This window comes from Crocodylus porosus, unplaced genomic scaffold (genome assembly GCF_001723895.1).
Source record: "Crocodylus porosus isolate Cpor-Errol unplaced genomic scaffold, CroPor_comp1, whole genome shotgun sequence".
Taxonomy (NCBI): Eukaryota; Metazoa; Chordata; order Crocodylia; family Crocodylidae; genus Crocodylus; species Crocodylus porosus.
In genome coordinates, this window is record NW_017728906.1 from 108,515,880 (window position 1) to 108,531,310 (window position 15,431).

A 15,431-nucleotide genomic window follows, 5' to 3' on the forward strand; every position below is an offset into this window, starting at 1 on the left:
GTTTCATAGTTTCATAGTAGCTAGAGTCGGAAGGGACCTAGGAAGATCATCTAGTCCGACCCCCTGCCTTGGCAGGAAAGAGCACCGGGCGGGGTCAGATGACCCCAGCAAGGTGCTCATCTAACTAGTAAAAAGTGTAGTAAAGGTAAAACCCGCATTGGAACATTGAAACAGGGTGTCAATTTACAAATGTCATAAATGCTGTTCAACATAACTTGGTAAGTCAAGGACTGCCTATACTGTGAAGTAGTCAGGGTCAGCCAGGCAGGGCTGCCCTGTGCATTGTTGCAATCTGTTGTACAGAGTATGCTGAAATGAGTGCACAAGTGTCCCCTGGCTTTGCAGCACCACAAGCGCTCTGCTGTTTTTAGGGGCTTAGCATGATTGTCTATTCAGGCATCTCTAGGTAGGCTTTTCTATAAACTCAGGAGGATTCTTCCAGATTATTTGAACAACCTAAGTGTCAAATACTTACAGAGCTAAGTATTTACTTTTTGTATGTGTCCACTATTCATATGTCTGCATCACATCTCTAGTACTCTTAGAGAGGGATTTGCTCAAGAATGCTATGCCCGTTTGTTCCCCCTTGCACATTCCAAACCCAGAAATGCAACAGTGAATACGCTGCAGGAGTACCCACTCAGCTGCTTTCAGGCACACTGGAGACAAATCTTTGGAGTAGTTATGGCGAGACACCCATGGCATGGCTTTGCCACTTCATTTCTGGGTTTGGTGCTTGGCAGCAGGAATAGCCAGGCATTCTTCAATGCATATGTACCCAATTCTCTGGGGACATAGTTTAGATATGCCTAATATACCTTAGTCATCACTTACCCTGACATTTTTGGTACATATTTTTATAATGAGAAAAGCAGTATTTCTTTAATTAAAAAAGTATTATAAGTAATAGGAGAAAAGAAAACAAACAGAAATAACCTTGTATTCCTTTATAAAAGTGCTGCATTTGTAGAACTAACTGTAGGACTAAATGAGCTAGATCATCTTGTCCTACTTATGTTTTATATTGTCCTATATTAATAAAACATTTGCGTGCATAATTTGGCTGTTAATCAGTTTTTGGTGATCATAAAAAAAACAAGCACACATGGAAGAAGGAGGAATGAAGTAACAGAAAGAAATCAATGTAGAATATAAAGAGGGGGAATAATTATTATTAAGAGAACATTAAATTAATTATGAGTGGCTACAGCACAAAACTAGAGCTAAGAGTTATAGTTTTGTGCTAGCTCTGATGTGTGACATTAAGCAAGATGCATAATTTCTGTGTACTGCCCTATACACTTCTGTGGGTTTTGTTCCACTTCTAGGAAGTTATTCCCTACCTGGCTAAAGAATATGGATTCCAGTATGAATTGGTGCAATATAAGTGGCCCCGCTGGCTATATCAACAAACAGAAAAGCAAAGAATTATCTGGGGTTACAAAATTCTTTTTCTGGATGTTCTTTTTCCATTGGCTGTGGACAAAATAATATTTGTTGATGCTGATCTGGTAAGAAATCAATAATTCTATAAAAATACCAGGTTATGTTACTTCCTGTCAGTCCTTCCATCATTGCTGCCATTTTATCTGAGTTTTGCTCTCATCAGATTGCAGTATTTGGTTTGGAGATTGCTAAGTAGAAAGTCCTGCATGCTAGGGCGTTCAACATTTAGTGTGTATCCCTTCTAATCATTTATGAACTAGTACAGCATTATATACTTGTGGCCATTATCCTCTCTTACATGGATATAATGCTGAAATGTTGATTGTATGTGGTCATTTCCTGCCCAAGTGCAGGGGGCTGGACCTGATGATCTGTAAGGTCCCTTCCAGCCTCTAACAACCATGAAATGATTAAATATCTCAGGACATATTTTACAAGTCGTTAGTGTTGGTCCCATTATTGTAATTAAATTTCAATAAGTACTTCTGTATGCTTTCTATCCTGAATTTTGCATGGGTTTTGGTACTGTTCAGTAGCTAAAAAAGGTTGATCCCAAACTTGACTGTAGTTTGGGACTGGGGATGCAGGAAGAGGCACATTTTCAACACCTTTTGTTAAAGAGTACTTCTGTGAAGGATGAATGATTTGGGTGCCATACTTTTTCCCCAAAACCAAATTAAACATTTGAATATATGTATTTAGAACATAAATTCTCCTTTCCTCCCCATGCCCAATGGACTCATACTGGGCAAGAAACATTAAATTCTAAAAATAATTATTTATATATTTCTTTTATTTAGATTGTGAGGGATGACTTAAGAGAACTTAGAGATTTAGATCTAAATGGAGCTCCCTATGGATACACTCCTTTCTGTGACAGTCGCACAGAAATGGATGGATATCGTTTCTGGAAATCAGGGTATTGGGCATCCCATCTTGGGAAAAGGAAATATCACATAAGGTAAGAAAATTAGGGTACATTTTTGGACAGTTTGTAAAAAGTGTTTAGAATTTTGGACTATTTTTCAATAAGACATTACAGATAATCACATTATATTAGATCTAAGAAAGATGCAAATATAGCATAAAATCTAATTGTAGATTGATTAGCAGGTGTTGTGGATTCATTTCTTGTGGTGGGCTTCAGACAGTTACTCAAACATTGTGTTTGTGTTTATGTTTATGTTATTTGTCTCTGTACATTCTTAATGTATGTGCAATATTTGCCTCTTAGTTTTGCTAGTCTTTTGATGTTACCAAAAGTATATAAAAGTCTTTATTGCTTTATTTTTGTAGCGCCTTGTATGTTGTAGATCTTAAGAAGTTCAGAAGGATTGCTGCAGGAGACAGGCTTCGGGGCCAGTACCAAGCTCTCAGTCAAGATCCAAACAGTCTTTCAAACTTAGATCAGGTATGTAGGGTTTAATCAGCAACGTTTGATCTTTTCTTTATAAAGTTCTTCCTAGTTTTCTCACTCTCTGTGGTTTGCATATAATCTTAATTACATTTGTCTATTATCTGAAGAGTTTCTGTAAAGGTTTTGCAAATGGGCTCTTATATTATTGTCAAAATGTTATACAACTTTAGGTATTCTTGTTAGGGAAGTATAGTTATGATTCTTGGAGTTAAGAATTTTATTATGTTCATTTTAAAATAAATTATACATTATTTTTCAGAAAAATAGAATGTGAGGTAATGTGCCTTTTATTCTATGGTGTGTAAATACTGTTCCTTTCTTTCTGGCATCTCTACAGTGGAGTTGAGGCAATGGCCATCAGCACAAACCAGCCAAATACAAAAAGGAATTCTAGAATTTTTTTTTACAGTTAACTTTCAAAAGCAGTGGTTTTCTAACTGGGTTCCATCAAGAGTGCAAGACCCAGTGGGCTGCATGGCTAGGGCTAGGGGCCCAGTAAACAAGTAGAAGTGGATGAAACCCAGGAAGAACTGGGCAAGGGTCTGGGACCCATTGGATGGTGTAAGAAGAAGCAGAGCCAGGGCCAGGGGCCCAATGAATGAGCCAGCAGATCCAGAGACTAGAAAGGGAGGCCAGGAAGCTTGGAGTCAAGAGAAAGGATGAAAGCATAATGCCTTGGTCAGCCAGGGATTGGGACCAGAATATGGCTGCCCAGCCACGAACAAGGCAAAGGAAAGCATCCAAGGCTTACTCTGGTTTCTGAGGACAGCCTCCTATATTTCTTATCTAGACACCAAGGCATGGCAGATGAAAACAGGGCAGTGGCCTGAGAGACCAGTGAGGCAGGGCAGGGTTTAGTTTAGTGACCACTAGTGCCACAGCCGTCCTCTGGAGGCATATCTAGTCACAGTGCCCCATCAGACAGACTTGCAAGGAGTATTGCCCTGCTGTTCCTCTCCCGCTCCCCATTCCTAGTCTCCAGAAGGGAGCTATGGAAAAATGCTCCTTTACCTTTCCCAGATTGGAGTACCCTTGAGTCTGAGGCAGGAACAGAGGAAGCTGGTGCTTGACTCCTCTTGATCACAGAGAAGTTGAGTATGCAGGTGGTCATTCTAGTGAGAGAAACTCTCCTGCAGGGGAAATCTTCCAGGTGGCAACCTGGAAAATATTTCTCTTGGATGGGGCATGTTGCCTCCAGCAGAAACTGAACTTGTACTCTAGTAATTTCTATCAGGAGACCAACAATTCTCTACAAATTCTACAAATGTAACTGTGACTTCCCAGGCTTCCATCTGTACATGTGTAATATTGTTACTTGTCCTTGATACTGCCATGTTACTTAGATACAACTATGTGAGATAAGGTGCTTGCAAAACAGTATTGAAAATATATCTAAATTATTTCTTGTGTATTCACTGCCATTATCCAAAGCCCTCAAACAGAAACACATACACACACACACACACATTGGATCTGAACTACAGCTGAAAAAGAGTTATTTGGCAAATTTTGGTTTAGAACTGGAACCAACCCAACAGTGAAACAGCTCACATCCAGGTTTTTATTCCTCCCAAAAACTTTTCCAAAATTCAGGGGCAGTGCGATGTTGGATTTTGAGGATTGCCTTGCTTCTAAATATTGTTACTTTATTTAGTAGTAGCATCTATTACATCAGAGATATTCTTAAAATATGTAATTGTACATACCCTACATACAACATACATGGATATTTAATTTTTCACGTACTAAAATGCAGACGATTTTTTTCCTGGAAACAAAAACCAAAAGCATATAAGAGCTAAATTTATCTGAACCTAAAAAGCTACTGTGAATAAATGTTTTATGTTTTGTGTTGCTGAATTATTTAGTTTAAAATTTTAAGAAAAAAAATCAAGTGTTAGAATATAGTAAGAAATTGAAACCATGGATATTGATCCTAACATAGGCCCAGTAAGAGTAAATCTTGAGAAATATTCTCCAAGTATTCATTAATAATAAATGTAAGCAACTAGCCATATTTGTGTTGACTGTTATTGCCAGTTTAACACGCCTGACCATTTTTAAAACTCATTCTAACAGCCCTTAAAATAACAGTAACAGCATCACCTACTGGACTATGGGGTCACTAAAAAAATAACAACAAATGTTGGATTTAGTTTTCCTTATACTGCACTTATAGTGAACAATACAAAGTCAGCTACATATGCAAATACCAGAAGCTATCAAAACAGTATTTTTAATTAATATAAAGCAAATACCACATACCTAGATATAGATTTAGGCATATAGTTAAAGAAGTCACCATTGACTCAGGCTAACAGGTCTTATTTATGAATTGAAAACACCTAAAAGAGCTTACTCAAATATAAGGAAGATACATAGGAAAGGGGAAGCTTCGTTGACAGCACACTAAATGAATAGAAGGGACTTAAGGGAAGTAAAACAGTAAGGAATGAACTGGCTAGTTTCATCACATAATAGCCACAACTAAAAACATTGTGGCACCCCAGTGCTCTTCTTCCTGCCCTCTCAGGTCATCATGCTTCACAGATGACTTTCTAACAAACATCAGAAATAAGATTCGACTTCTCATAGCCAAGATTAAGAACTAAAATACAAGTGAACTGGCTATAGCACAAGGCATTACAAAATCCCTGTTTGTGGCTACGGAAGAGACCAAAAGATTTTCTTTGTATGGTAAGACAGCAATGGTTAGGTGATGCATCTAATGCAAACTTTCTGGATTAGTCAGCCTACTTAATCAGAGTTGTTGATATTCTACATTAACAAATAATGTGGTGTGAAATCTCTTCTCCCCTTTTCCTCACCTCTCATCCAAGGACACAAGTCAGGTGCTGGTGGTGGACCCTATAATCAGATACAGCTGTTGGCTGTGACTTCCCAGGCTTCAGACCACCTAAGCAGGTAGTCTCAGCAAATGCATCTCTCTGTCCTAACAGAAAAAAGTTCTTCACTGTTAGAAAAGTGAGGCAGTGGAGTAGATTGGTTACAGAAGTTGTGGAATCTCCATCATTGGAGATATTCAAGAAGAGGTTTAACAAGAATTGGTTAGGGATAATCTAGGAGAGGCTATGCCTATGTTTTCCTATGAGCATTTCCCATGCTTTTGGGCTTTGTTTGTTGCCACGTCAGGACAGCAAGGATTTTCCCCTCTTGCTACAACATGTATTGGTTGAGGGGGGGAGGAAAGGGGAAGCGTGGGAGAGGAGGGTTTGTTTTCTTTTGCTTTGGGTGTTTGCTGGAGCCAAGACTCGGGATTATTTTGACTACAGTGTGCTAATACTTCGGCTGGGACTTAAACCTGAAGATTTCTGGCTACAGGACCTTGCCCCTCTGCTCAGGGTCAGAGCAATTGCCATATTTGAAGTCAGGAAGGAATTTTATCCCATGATCAGATTGGTATGGACTGCAGGGGTTTTGCCTTTCTTTGTAGTGTGGGCCATAGTCTTCCCTGGATCTCTTGAGAGTATTTCAACAACTGTTGCAGAACAGAAAGTTGGCCTGTTGCCCACTGCTTTACCTGTGGCAGGTTAGGGTGTTGTCTTGTTGCATCAGGATTGACTGGTTTTGCTAATAAACAGACATTGGATTTGTATAGGATGGTTGAGAGAAGGATGATCCTACCTGAGTAGTGGGTTGGACCATAGGGTCTCTGAAGATCCCTTCCAGTCCTACTTTTCTTTGATCCTATGACATGATCCTGTGACATTTTCTCAAATTGGGGTAATTCACAGATCAAGCTATCTGACATGGCAATCGGCAAGAATAGCCAAAACATTTGTTTCTGGGGAGGGCTTAGCATGGGCTCATGGTCTGATGCCTTCCTTATCCCATGGTTGGGAAACAGACATGCTCTCCTGTCTGTGCCTATAATTCCACAAGTGCTGCAAGTTGAAGCAGGACTCTGCAAGTTGTACATCAGTGGTTGGGACTTTGATCACACTGATCTTTAAATCCCAGACCTTCTATACAACAAGGCTATTATTAGCTATATTTAAAAATCACATTCTACATAATGTGTGTTTATATCCTGTTAGGTAAAGAAGATGAGAGCAAATGCAAGTAACTTGGTGAACATGAATGGGAGAGACTTATTAGTTTTATCTTTTCAAAATAGTAGTCTAGAATCAATTTTTCTATGGCAAAGTAAAAATTTAAGGGGTTGCAGAATACAACATTTGAACTATGCTCTGGAGATGAGCATGTTTAAGAAAATGCTTTCGTAAGTTTAGCAAATAGGAGTATGGATAAGTTTGGCTTTGCTAATTATATAATGCCTAATTTTGCTCAGCCGTTATATTGTGTATTGCTTAATGGAAGAGATATAGTATTAGAATTAGATCCATAAACATCACGTAGAAGAGATCACTTGTAGCAAGGTAAGAAATGGCTCAATAGTAGGGCAGTACAAGAAAAACTGCTTACTTCCTTAATAGGTGGAACCAGGTACAAAACTCATTATAATTAGTTTAAAAAAATCTTTCTTGAAAAAGAGCTAGATGCTAAGCTGGGGAGAAAGGAACTTACAGTGTAAACATCTCTCAAACAATGATAATAAAAATAGATGCTCTGTGCACTTTTCTTCAAGTAGTGGTATTATAAAATTACCTTTTGGTAATCAGTTTGGTAAGCATGCCAAACCAAATTTAAGATTTGTTACTTGATTCACACAGGATCTTCCCAATAACATGATTCATCAAGTGGCCATTAAGTCTCTTCCTCAAGAATGGCTCTGGTGTGAAACCTGGTGTGATGATGAATCCAAGAAAAAGGCTAAAACAATTGACTTGGTGAGTTAATGAAAATAATATTTTAGTTACAAGAATAATTATTTAGCTATTCTTGCTAAAGGTTTAATTTGCAGTTTATGATATAGCTTTCATAATGCTTTTGCTATTATTTTACAAGCCTTCTAAGGAGTCATTGCTATGTTGGCCCTACTACCTTCTCTTGGAAGACAGCCTCAGACTTGCTTATAGAGCTGGTTGGGAAGTTTTGCTCAAAACTAATTTTGACAAAAATATCAGGGATGGAAGGGACACTGTGAAAGTAGTTTCTATTAGCCACCTTATACTGTCAGACATATCATTTCAGAGAACAGGAATGTGAAGAAAAGGAGCAAATGTTTATTTTCACACTGAAAAAAATAAGGTGCTACAGTGTTCACTATTCAGTTCAGACTTTCCTAGACATGCGTGAATTAGGGTTTAAGCAGGACCTGGTTGGGTTTTATCTTTACTCAAATTTACTTAATCTATCTTAAGCTCCAGGTTTATTTTGCCATCATGTGAGAATCAATTCTGCATATGAGTTTGTTTTTCCCCAATTAAAAGACTACACACTCATCAGGAAATTTCTTTTTATCCAGCCCAAGGAGCTGTGTCATTGTGCTGGCTTATGGGGTTGGGCTGGATCTTGCACACATGGGATGGACCTATGATCAAGGTCGCACTCCAGCCAGATCCAGCACACAGGGGAGGGTTGCCAATGCAAGACAGATTTTTTTTATTGCTGCACTCCTGCTGAGACACCAGGTATACTCTGCCATTAAGTAAAGCATCGCTGTCTACACGTGCAATGGTATTAGGCTGCAGTAAATTAATTACTGTTGCCCCCGATAGTATTATCTTATGCTGGGGTAATTTGCTGCTTTTAAATGCACATGTATATGCTGACCATGGGCGTAAATTGCACCCAGTCAGCCTAGCCAGCTGGGGGCCAGACTCCTGCCTGCTCCATAGCCCTGCACTTTCAGCACCCTCATGCCCCAACCAGCTGTTCTGCTGCCCAACATTGCCACCCAGACCTCAGGGTTGATCCCTTGTGCCCCCTGCCAGCCTGGGTCTGCTCTGCCCACCTAAAATTGCTCGTCTCGAATGCACGTTTTGATGCTGCTCCCAAGAGTAACTTACTGCAGCTCAAAATGCTCCAGAGTTTATTGTTTTGCATTAATTGCATGTGTAGAAGCACCCATTGTGACATCCATTTCCCTTTACCTCCTAAATCATTTACTCAAAGTATGCATTTCCAGAATCCACTTAACATAGGCAACTGGTAGGGGGTGCACATGGCCCCCCCTGACAGCCAACACTGATGCTGTCAGCTGGGCTGGTACCTCCCAACAGGGCCACCACTGTTGGCAGCTTCTGCAGGTACCCCCTCCCCCTGGATTCAGGGGGCACCAGTCACTCATACCACTTACAGAGCTTCATAAAGCTGGGTAGAGACAAACTTCTAAAACATAACAAGCATACCAATGTACTTCTAATAGTTGAAAGCAGGATACCAAGCTTACACTGCCTCTGGGTTGTTGGCAAAAAGTTTGAAGATTTTTTTTTTCCACAGAAAACCCATGTAGAAGTGAAAATATTTCAGTTACAACAGGTTATCATAGACATTTTAGAAATGGTTAAATAACTTTAGCAGATTTTGGTTTATAGACCACTTTGTACTGTTTTGTTGAAGATCTCAAGGTAGTTAACCAGATGCCTATTGCCCTTTAGCTGGCTTGTAATGCTAACAAAATAGCTAATTAGGCATGAGGCAATTGGGAGAGATGAATGATTATGTAGGAAGCTGAAGACATTCCTAGGGACTGGTGACAGATGGTCCTGTTAGTAAAATATAACAAGTGTTAGCCAGATGTTTAGCCTGACTAAAAGAGTAGTGACTGCAAAGTACGGTAAATTATAGTACTTTTGTGTCCTAGTACGAGGCTAAATATTAACTGCATTTGCCAAAATAATTCATATAATTTCAGAATTTTTTTCTGAACCTATAGAATTTCAGTACATTTTTAGTCTTCCAGAGAATTAATGACCCACAGTGATTTCAAAATGAGTGTATTGGCTAGAACAGGGATTTGCAACCTTTCCAGACACAAGATACCCATTGTTAGATGCAAGGTACTCCTCAGAAAATTCCAGTTCTTAGCTTTTACACTAATAGAGCAATCCTTCTGTTGCAAAGAATTCAGAAAGACCACAACGTGTCAGAATGTTTTCAAAACTATGGATTGCTGTTTGAAATTTTGTGGGTTTATCTTGTGAAATGTGCTGGGTTTATCTTGTGAATCATGTGTAGATAGTTGCACACTCAGTTGTACTAATATTCCATGGCACCCTTAAAAGAATCTCATGGCATCCCAGGTTGTGAATCACTTGGCTACAATCTGAGTGTTTTACAGTGTTTGAATTTGTTGCTAGTTTTTAGTAGTGTTTCTTTTTCAGTGATGTAGTTGTTTCCATAACTGATGTTCAGAACACTGGTTATAGTTATTGTTCATATATTGCTTTTTTTTTTAAAACAAGTAAAATGTTTTAAACTTTCAGTGCAATAACCCCCAAACCAAAGAACCTAAACTGAAGGCTGCTGTCAGGATAATTCCTGAATGGGTTGAGTATGACTCTGAAATACAAAAGCTTATAAAGCAAATTGAAAGAGAAAAGAAAGACCTAACTCAACCCTCTCAAAAAAGTAAGAGAATAAACTTTTGCATGCATATTCATTTAACGTGACTATTTCTTTGACTTTTTATTAGTTATGTCAATGAAGATTAGAATCAGGGTGTGTAACTGACCCCAGGGTTTGGGGAAGCTGTGGGGATATTTATGTTCGTAATATTTTGTAATAGTATTTAATGCCATTCTGAATTTAAGCTATATTTAAAGAATAAAATATTGACAGTATGGAAGCCAATAGCAAAATTCCTTTCAATAGGAGGAGGTAAAATTTCAGCCAAATAATTAACTATGTGGTGTTTTCATCGTGATCTTCAAAATTAAAACTTATTCAGTTTTGCTCTTACATGGAAAATGGAAACAATGTGTTGTTCAGTAAGGTTAGTCCAACACAGATTCCCCCTCAGATGAAATTTGTTTTCAGTACTCTGAAACATCCTGCTTAAATCTCTAGAAAAAAAAATATTGATAATATCTTTGGAATGATTTTTTTTATCGTCTCATAATACAAATAAAAGAATATAAACCAAGTCAATCATGTAAACAAAGTGTGAGTTTTTTGTGCATTATTTTAGATCTGTGACAAAAGAACATCTTTAAAGTTCTTCTTGAGTTAAGCATTTAGAAGTTAGGAAATGCCAAATTTAAGGTCGTCTCTGCCAACTTAATTCATTCCCTGTGCATGTTCATATTACTGTGATACAGTCAGATCCCTGCCTCATTCAGGGCATGGTATTGACCTTCTTTGGTACTGAATGAGGGTTGCCTAGGAAGAAAGCTATTGTCTGTAGAACTCTGCTTCATTTACTGCAGAAGTAGAAAGGTGTATGCTAAATGAGGCAGGGAATTGCAGAAAGAGGAAGAAGAGTCTCATGGGGAAATGTATTCATAATTAGTTGTGAAGCTCTTAGGCACTGTGGTGATGAGCACCATAGAAAAGCCCAAGAGAAAATAATAATTTCTCTTTAGAGCAGGATTTAAATAAATAAGGCATGAAGCTGCATTTTGAACAATGAAGATAAAATATTGAATAGCTGTTTGTTCAGCGAGCACCATGCATTCTATTTAATGAATGAGAAGTCCTGTGGAATAAAAAGTTTATGGTTATCCATTTAAAAACTGTATCATAATGCATACGCACAAGGGGTAAAGAATTAAAATTGCACAGAAAGTTCCTAACTTTCGAGTGCTTGCCTCTGCAGTTAGTAATATTCTTGTACTGTAGTTTGGATGCATAATTTTGTAGGTTTTTAAAAAAAAGATTGGAAAAAAACCAAACAAATATCCTGGTGTGGCATCCCCTTGAAAACCATATGGTTCATCTTTAGCTATGAAACCTCTAGATTCACCTGCTCAGACCTCTGTCTTGTGCACTAATAAAGTAACTGATAGTGCTGGCAGGTTGCCATCTTCTACATAGACTAACATGAGCAGATGAAGAGAAATGTACTTTCAGTCAGTTTCAGAGTTCTTTTGTTGAAAAAAAAAAAAAAAGGAGTGGAAAGACCCATAAATGGTAGGTTCTTTTCCAGGCTCTGGAGGAAACATACTGTATTGTATTCAGATTGTTCTACTCATCCCCCTCAAACTTTCACCCATTTTTCTTTCAGTTATTCAGCCACACCCACATTCCCTGTTACCACTGTTTATCAATCCTACTATTCTTCCCCAGGCTGCTAATCCAGTCCTGTATTCCTGGACCCTTGTCCAGCTGTCCCTCATCCCTTGTCTCTTTTTCCAACCAGTGCATGTCTACACATGCGCTTTAATGCACTTTAGCCTATTTTAATGCACATTAAAGAATCACAAAAAAAACATTCACTCTCGTTATGCACATTAAAATAGGCTAATTCGCCATTTTCTAGTACCTCAGGGCATTTGTACACATGCTTGCGTTGTATAAGTGGCAGAATGGGTGTCAGCGCTGAGAAAATGGCAGTGGTATGCTTTTGAAATAAAAAATAGAGGTGTTTTAGTTCAAAAGTCCTTTGATGCCATTTTCTGCACTCTGCGTGCATTTAGCCACTTGTGCACTGTGCTGCGTTGTGTGCAGTTGTATATCAGCTCACATGCAGAGCAGACTTGATTAACTGAATGTGCTCTGACCCAACCGATTTTGGTGCATTGCTGGACAGAAAGATACGTGTATACATGCCCTCACAGTGGAAGTACTAAATTTAACATACGTTAGCAAAAGTTCATTGATGAATGTATAGACATGCCCCCTGTGCCACACCCTGACTCCTTATTAGCAGGGATCCTAGTTTTCTTTGATTTAAAAACAAAAACCCCAATTTTTGGATTAAAAAATAGAACCCAAAATCCACATTTTTCCATGATTAAAATGAAACACCACTATATTTATACCTATATATTAGTGATGTTTCATTTTAATCGTGGAAAAATGTGGATTTTAAGGGGTTTTTTATATCCAAAAATTGGGGATTTTTTAAAATTAGAGAAAAAAAGCATCCCTGCTTATCAGATCCATCTCCCTCACTTTATCCTTGCACCACTGGCTCTCAGTCCCAGTTTCTTGCCTGATCAGCTTCACTTCTTCATCTGGTTTCAATACCTCTGTTTATTTACTACCTCCTTGTCCCAGCTGCCTTTCCTGCTGTCTTTGCTGAGCATGTCACAGGCTATATGGTGTTCCTGACTTTGAATTACTTTCTCCTTACCCAAATAGTTCCAGTATCCTTACCCTCCAACCCAGTCTCCATTTCCTCCAACTTTTCTAAACCAATGATGGTAAATGCCAAGGAGGGTAACAAATGAGAGACAGATCACTCTGGATCAGGAGTGGTCAGTCTCCAGTTTAGGGGCTGAATCTAGCCTGCAGGGGCTGTTATTTGGCCTGTAGGATTCAACAGTCCAAAAACTTGATGGCAGGGAAATGGTGGCAGCATTAACTTCTGTGACTTCCAGAGCTGTGGCAATTTACGTTGCTACCACTTCCCTGCCACCAAATTCCCAGACCTATGGGAAGCCCCCATGAACTGGATGTCACAATTCTGTACACTGGATTGCACTAATGCGGTCTTGATCCACAGCCAGATCCAGTACACAGGGTCAGGCTAGCATGCCAGATCACACTCACAGACTGACCCAGCGTGCCAACCCCATGCTGGATCCAGCCCATGGACCAGCCTCATGCCACTCATCTGGCCCACAAGGCCTGAAGGTTGAGTGCCACTGCTTTAAAGATACCCACAGCTTTCCCTCTTAAAGCTTCTACTCTTGCCCATGTTGAAGATGTAGTGGTAAGTTAGATGGACCACGGGTCTGACAGTACAGCACTTCATATGTTCTTATTTTCCTTCTTCCCCACATTAGCTAGTTCCCCAAGGATCTGTGCCCCAGTATGTTTCCTGTGTACCCTCCCAAGTCCAGTTCTCATCTATTGTGCATTCTGACTGGGCAGTCTTCTCCCCTATGTGGCCTGCTGCCGCCAGGGAGGAGCTCTGAGAATCCAGAGTGCATTAGCCAAGCATTCATGTTTGAATTCTGATTTTAAAGAGTTATAATGTGGTCAACCTTTGGGCAGATTTTCACAAGGATAGCAAAAGGCACATCCTCTGTGATCCCCTGCCTCATCTCCTGCTGTGCTTTCTGCTTCTTGCCTTTCTGCTGCTTTACTGCCTGTCCCCTTCCTGATCTGCCGCATGCCTCAGACAGAGACTGACACTTGTAGTACTTGTGCCACAGGTTGGCCATCCCTGATATATCTCATCAGGGTCATCTGGTGGGCCCACCATGGTGGTCTCATACTCCCGTTTCATAGCTTCTCTCTACCTGAGCCTGGGCAAGCTCAATTCTTAAATTTATGTAGAAGTTAATGTATCCAAAAAAGTAGAGTGATTTTTGTTCACAAAAAAAATGTCACTTGATTTTTTTTTTTTAAGTACATTCCAGATTCAACCCATTCCATCCTTACAAAGAAAAGTATCAGGCAACCTTTTTAATAGGAGATGCTGCTCACCTGCCTATAGTAACAATGAAATAAAATAAATAGGATTTTAGATTACTAATAGATAACTTTGTAACTTTAAATTGGCAGAATCTCATTGTTGACATATTAAGACTTCCAATAATACTGAAACATTTGGTGCCTTTTCTAAAAGCCTGGGGTAAAAACTGCAGATTCTGGAGTTGTGCAGTTTTGTAAGAATATCAGCTTTTTAAAAAAAAGAAAAATCTAGCTTTCATAGTCATAGAAGAAAACAAGGAAGGGGTTCAAATATCTTAAATGGTAAACAAAATGAGGTTTTGGGGAAATCCATTACACTCTGTATCATTTGTAAATGCTTCTAGTCATCTATTAGCTTGGCCTTACAAATAGTGAATTTAAAACATATAACTGAATCTTTTGACAGTAAATAAAAACCTTTTTTACCTACTTTTTGGGGGGGATCTTGGGGCCTTGTCACTTTTTTTACAGCATGTTTAGCACTTATGGATTAAGTGTAAATAAATGTGTTTGTTTTGTTGCAACAGTTTTCAAGCGTGATGAGCTCTAGCGTGATTCACAAATAATAGCTGTGGTGACACAAAGCAATCTCTTACACAAGATGGAATGGAGGATGTGACTACTGCTGTGGCACTATTTTCAACATCTCATCAATGTGAACTCATATTTTTTAATTTATATGGACTTTGCTTAAACCATTTAAATGGAATGAAATATACTGTAAAATCAGTACATGGGAAATGTTTCAGTTTTCTTTTTGTTCTGAGCAAGGTGAGTGTGCTTTCATATTTTGTTGCCCTTTTCAAAGACAGATAACTTGTAGTTTATAAATAATACTGGATTGGACCATTTGAATTTATGTTGTGTGGCATTTTTCTAGGATAGCTTGACTATAGTTGGTAAACATTAGACAATCAGATATTTAAAGGGACTGCCCTGTGTATCTGCATGTAGGCAAAGTTTTGCCAGCTCAAATTCCCTAGAATCTTATGTGTACATAAATTTGTTCATGCACTAGATGTGTGTTTACAAGAAAAAAAATCACAGCAAAATAAGTATCATTGTAAAAAATAGCTTGTAACTGGAAAAAAGAATTTATAACCAACCAAAAGATATT

General features: G+C 38.7%; 1 protein-coding gene across 1 annotated transcript in view; it reads left to right on the forward strand.

Annotated features, from left to right (window-relative positions):
• Positions 1-15,431, forward strand: part of UGGT2 (UDP-glucose glycoprotein glucosyltransferase 2) — a 227,763-nt gene extending 212,332 nt beyond the window's left edge. Inside the window, exons 34-39 of the mRNA XM_019528498.1 lie at positions 1,329-1,511; positions 2,247-2,407; positions 2,743-2,857; positions 7,558-7,674; positions 10,216-10,360; positions 14,842-15,431. Coding sequence (XP_019384043.1) covers positions 1,329-1,511; positions 2,247-2,407; positions 2,743-2,857; positions 7,558-7,674; positions 10,216-10,360; positions 14,842-14,864 — 744 coding nt within the window. The 3' untranslated portion in view covers positions 14,865-15,431. The remainder of the gene's footprint in view (positions 1-1,328; positions 1,512-2,246; positions 2,408-2,742; positions 2,858-7,557; positions 7,675-10,215; positions 10,361-14,841) is intronic.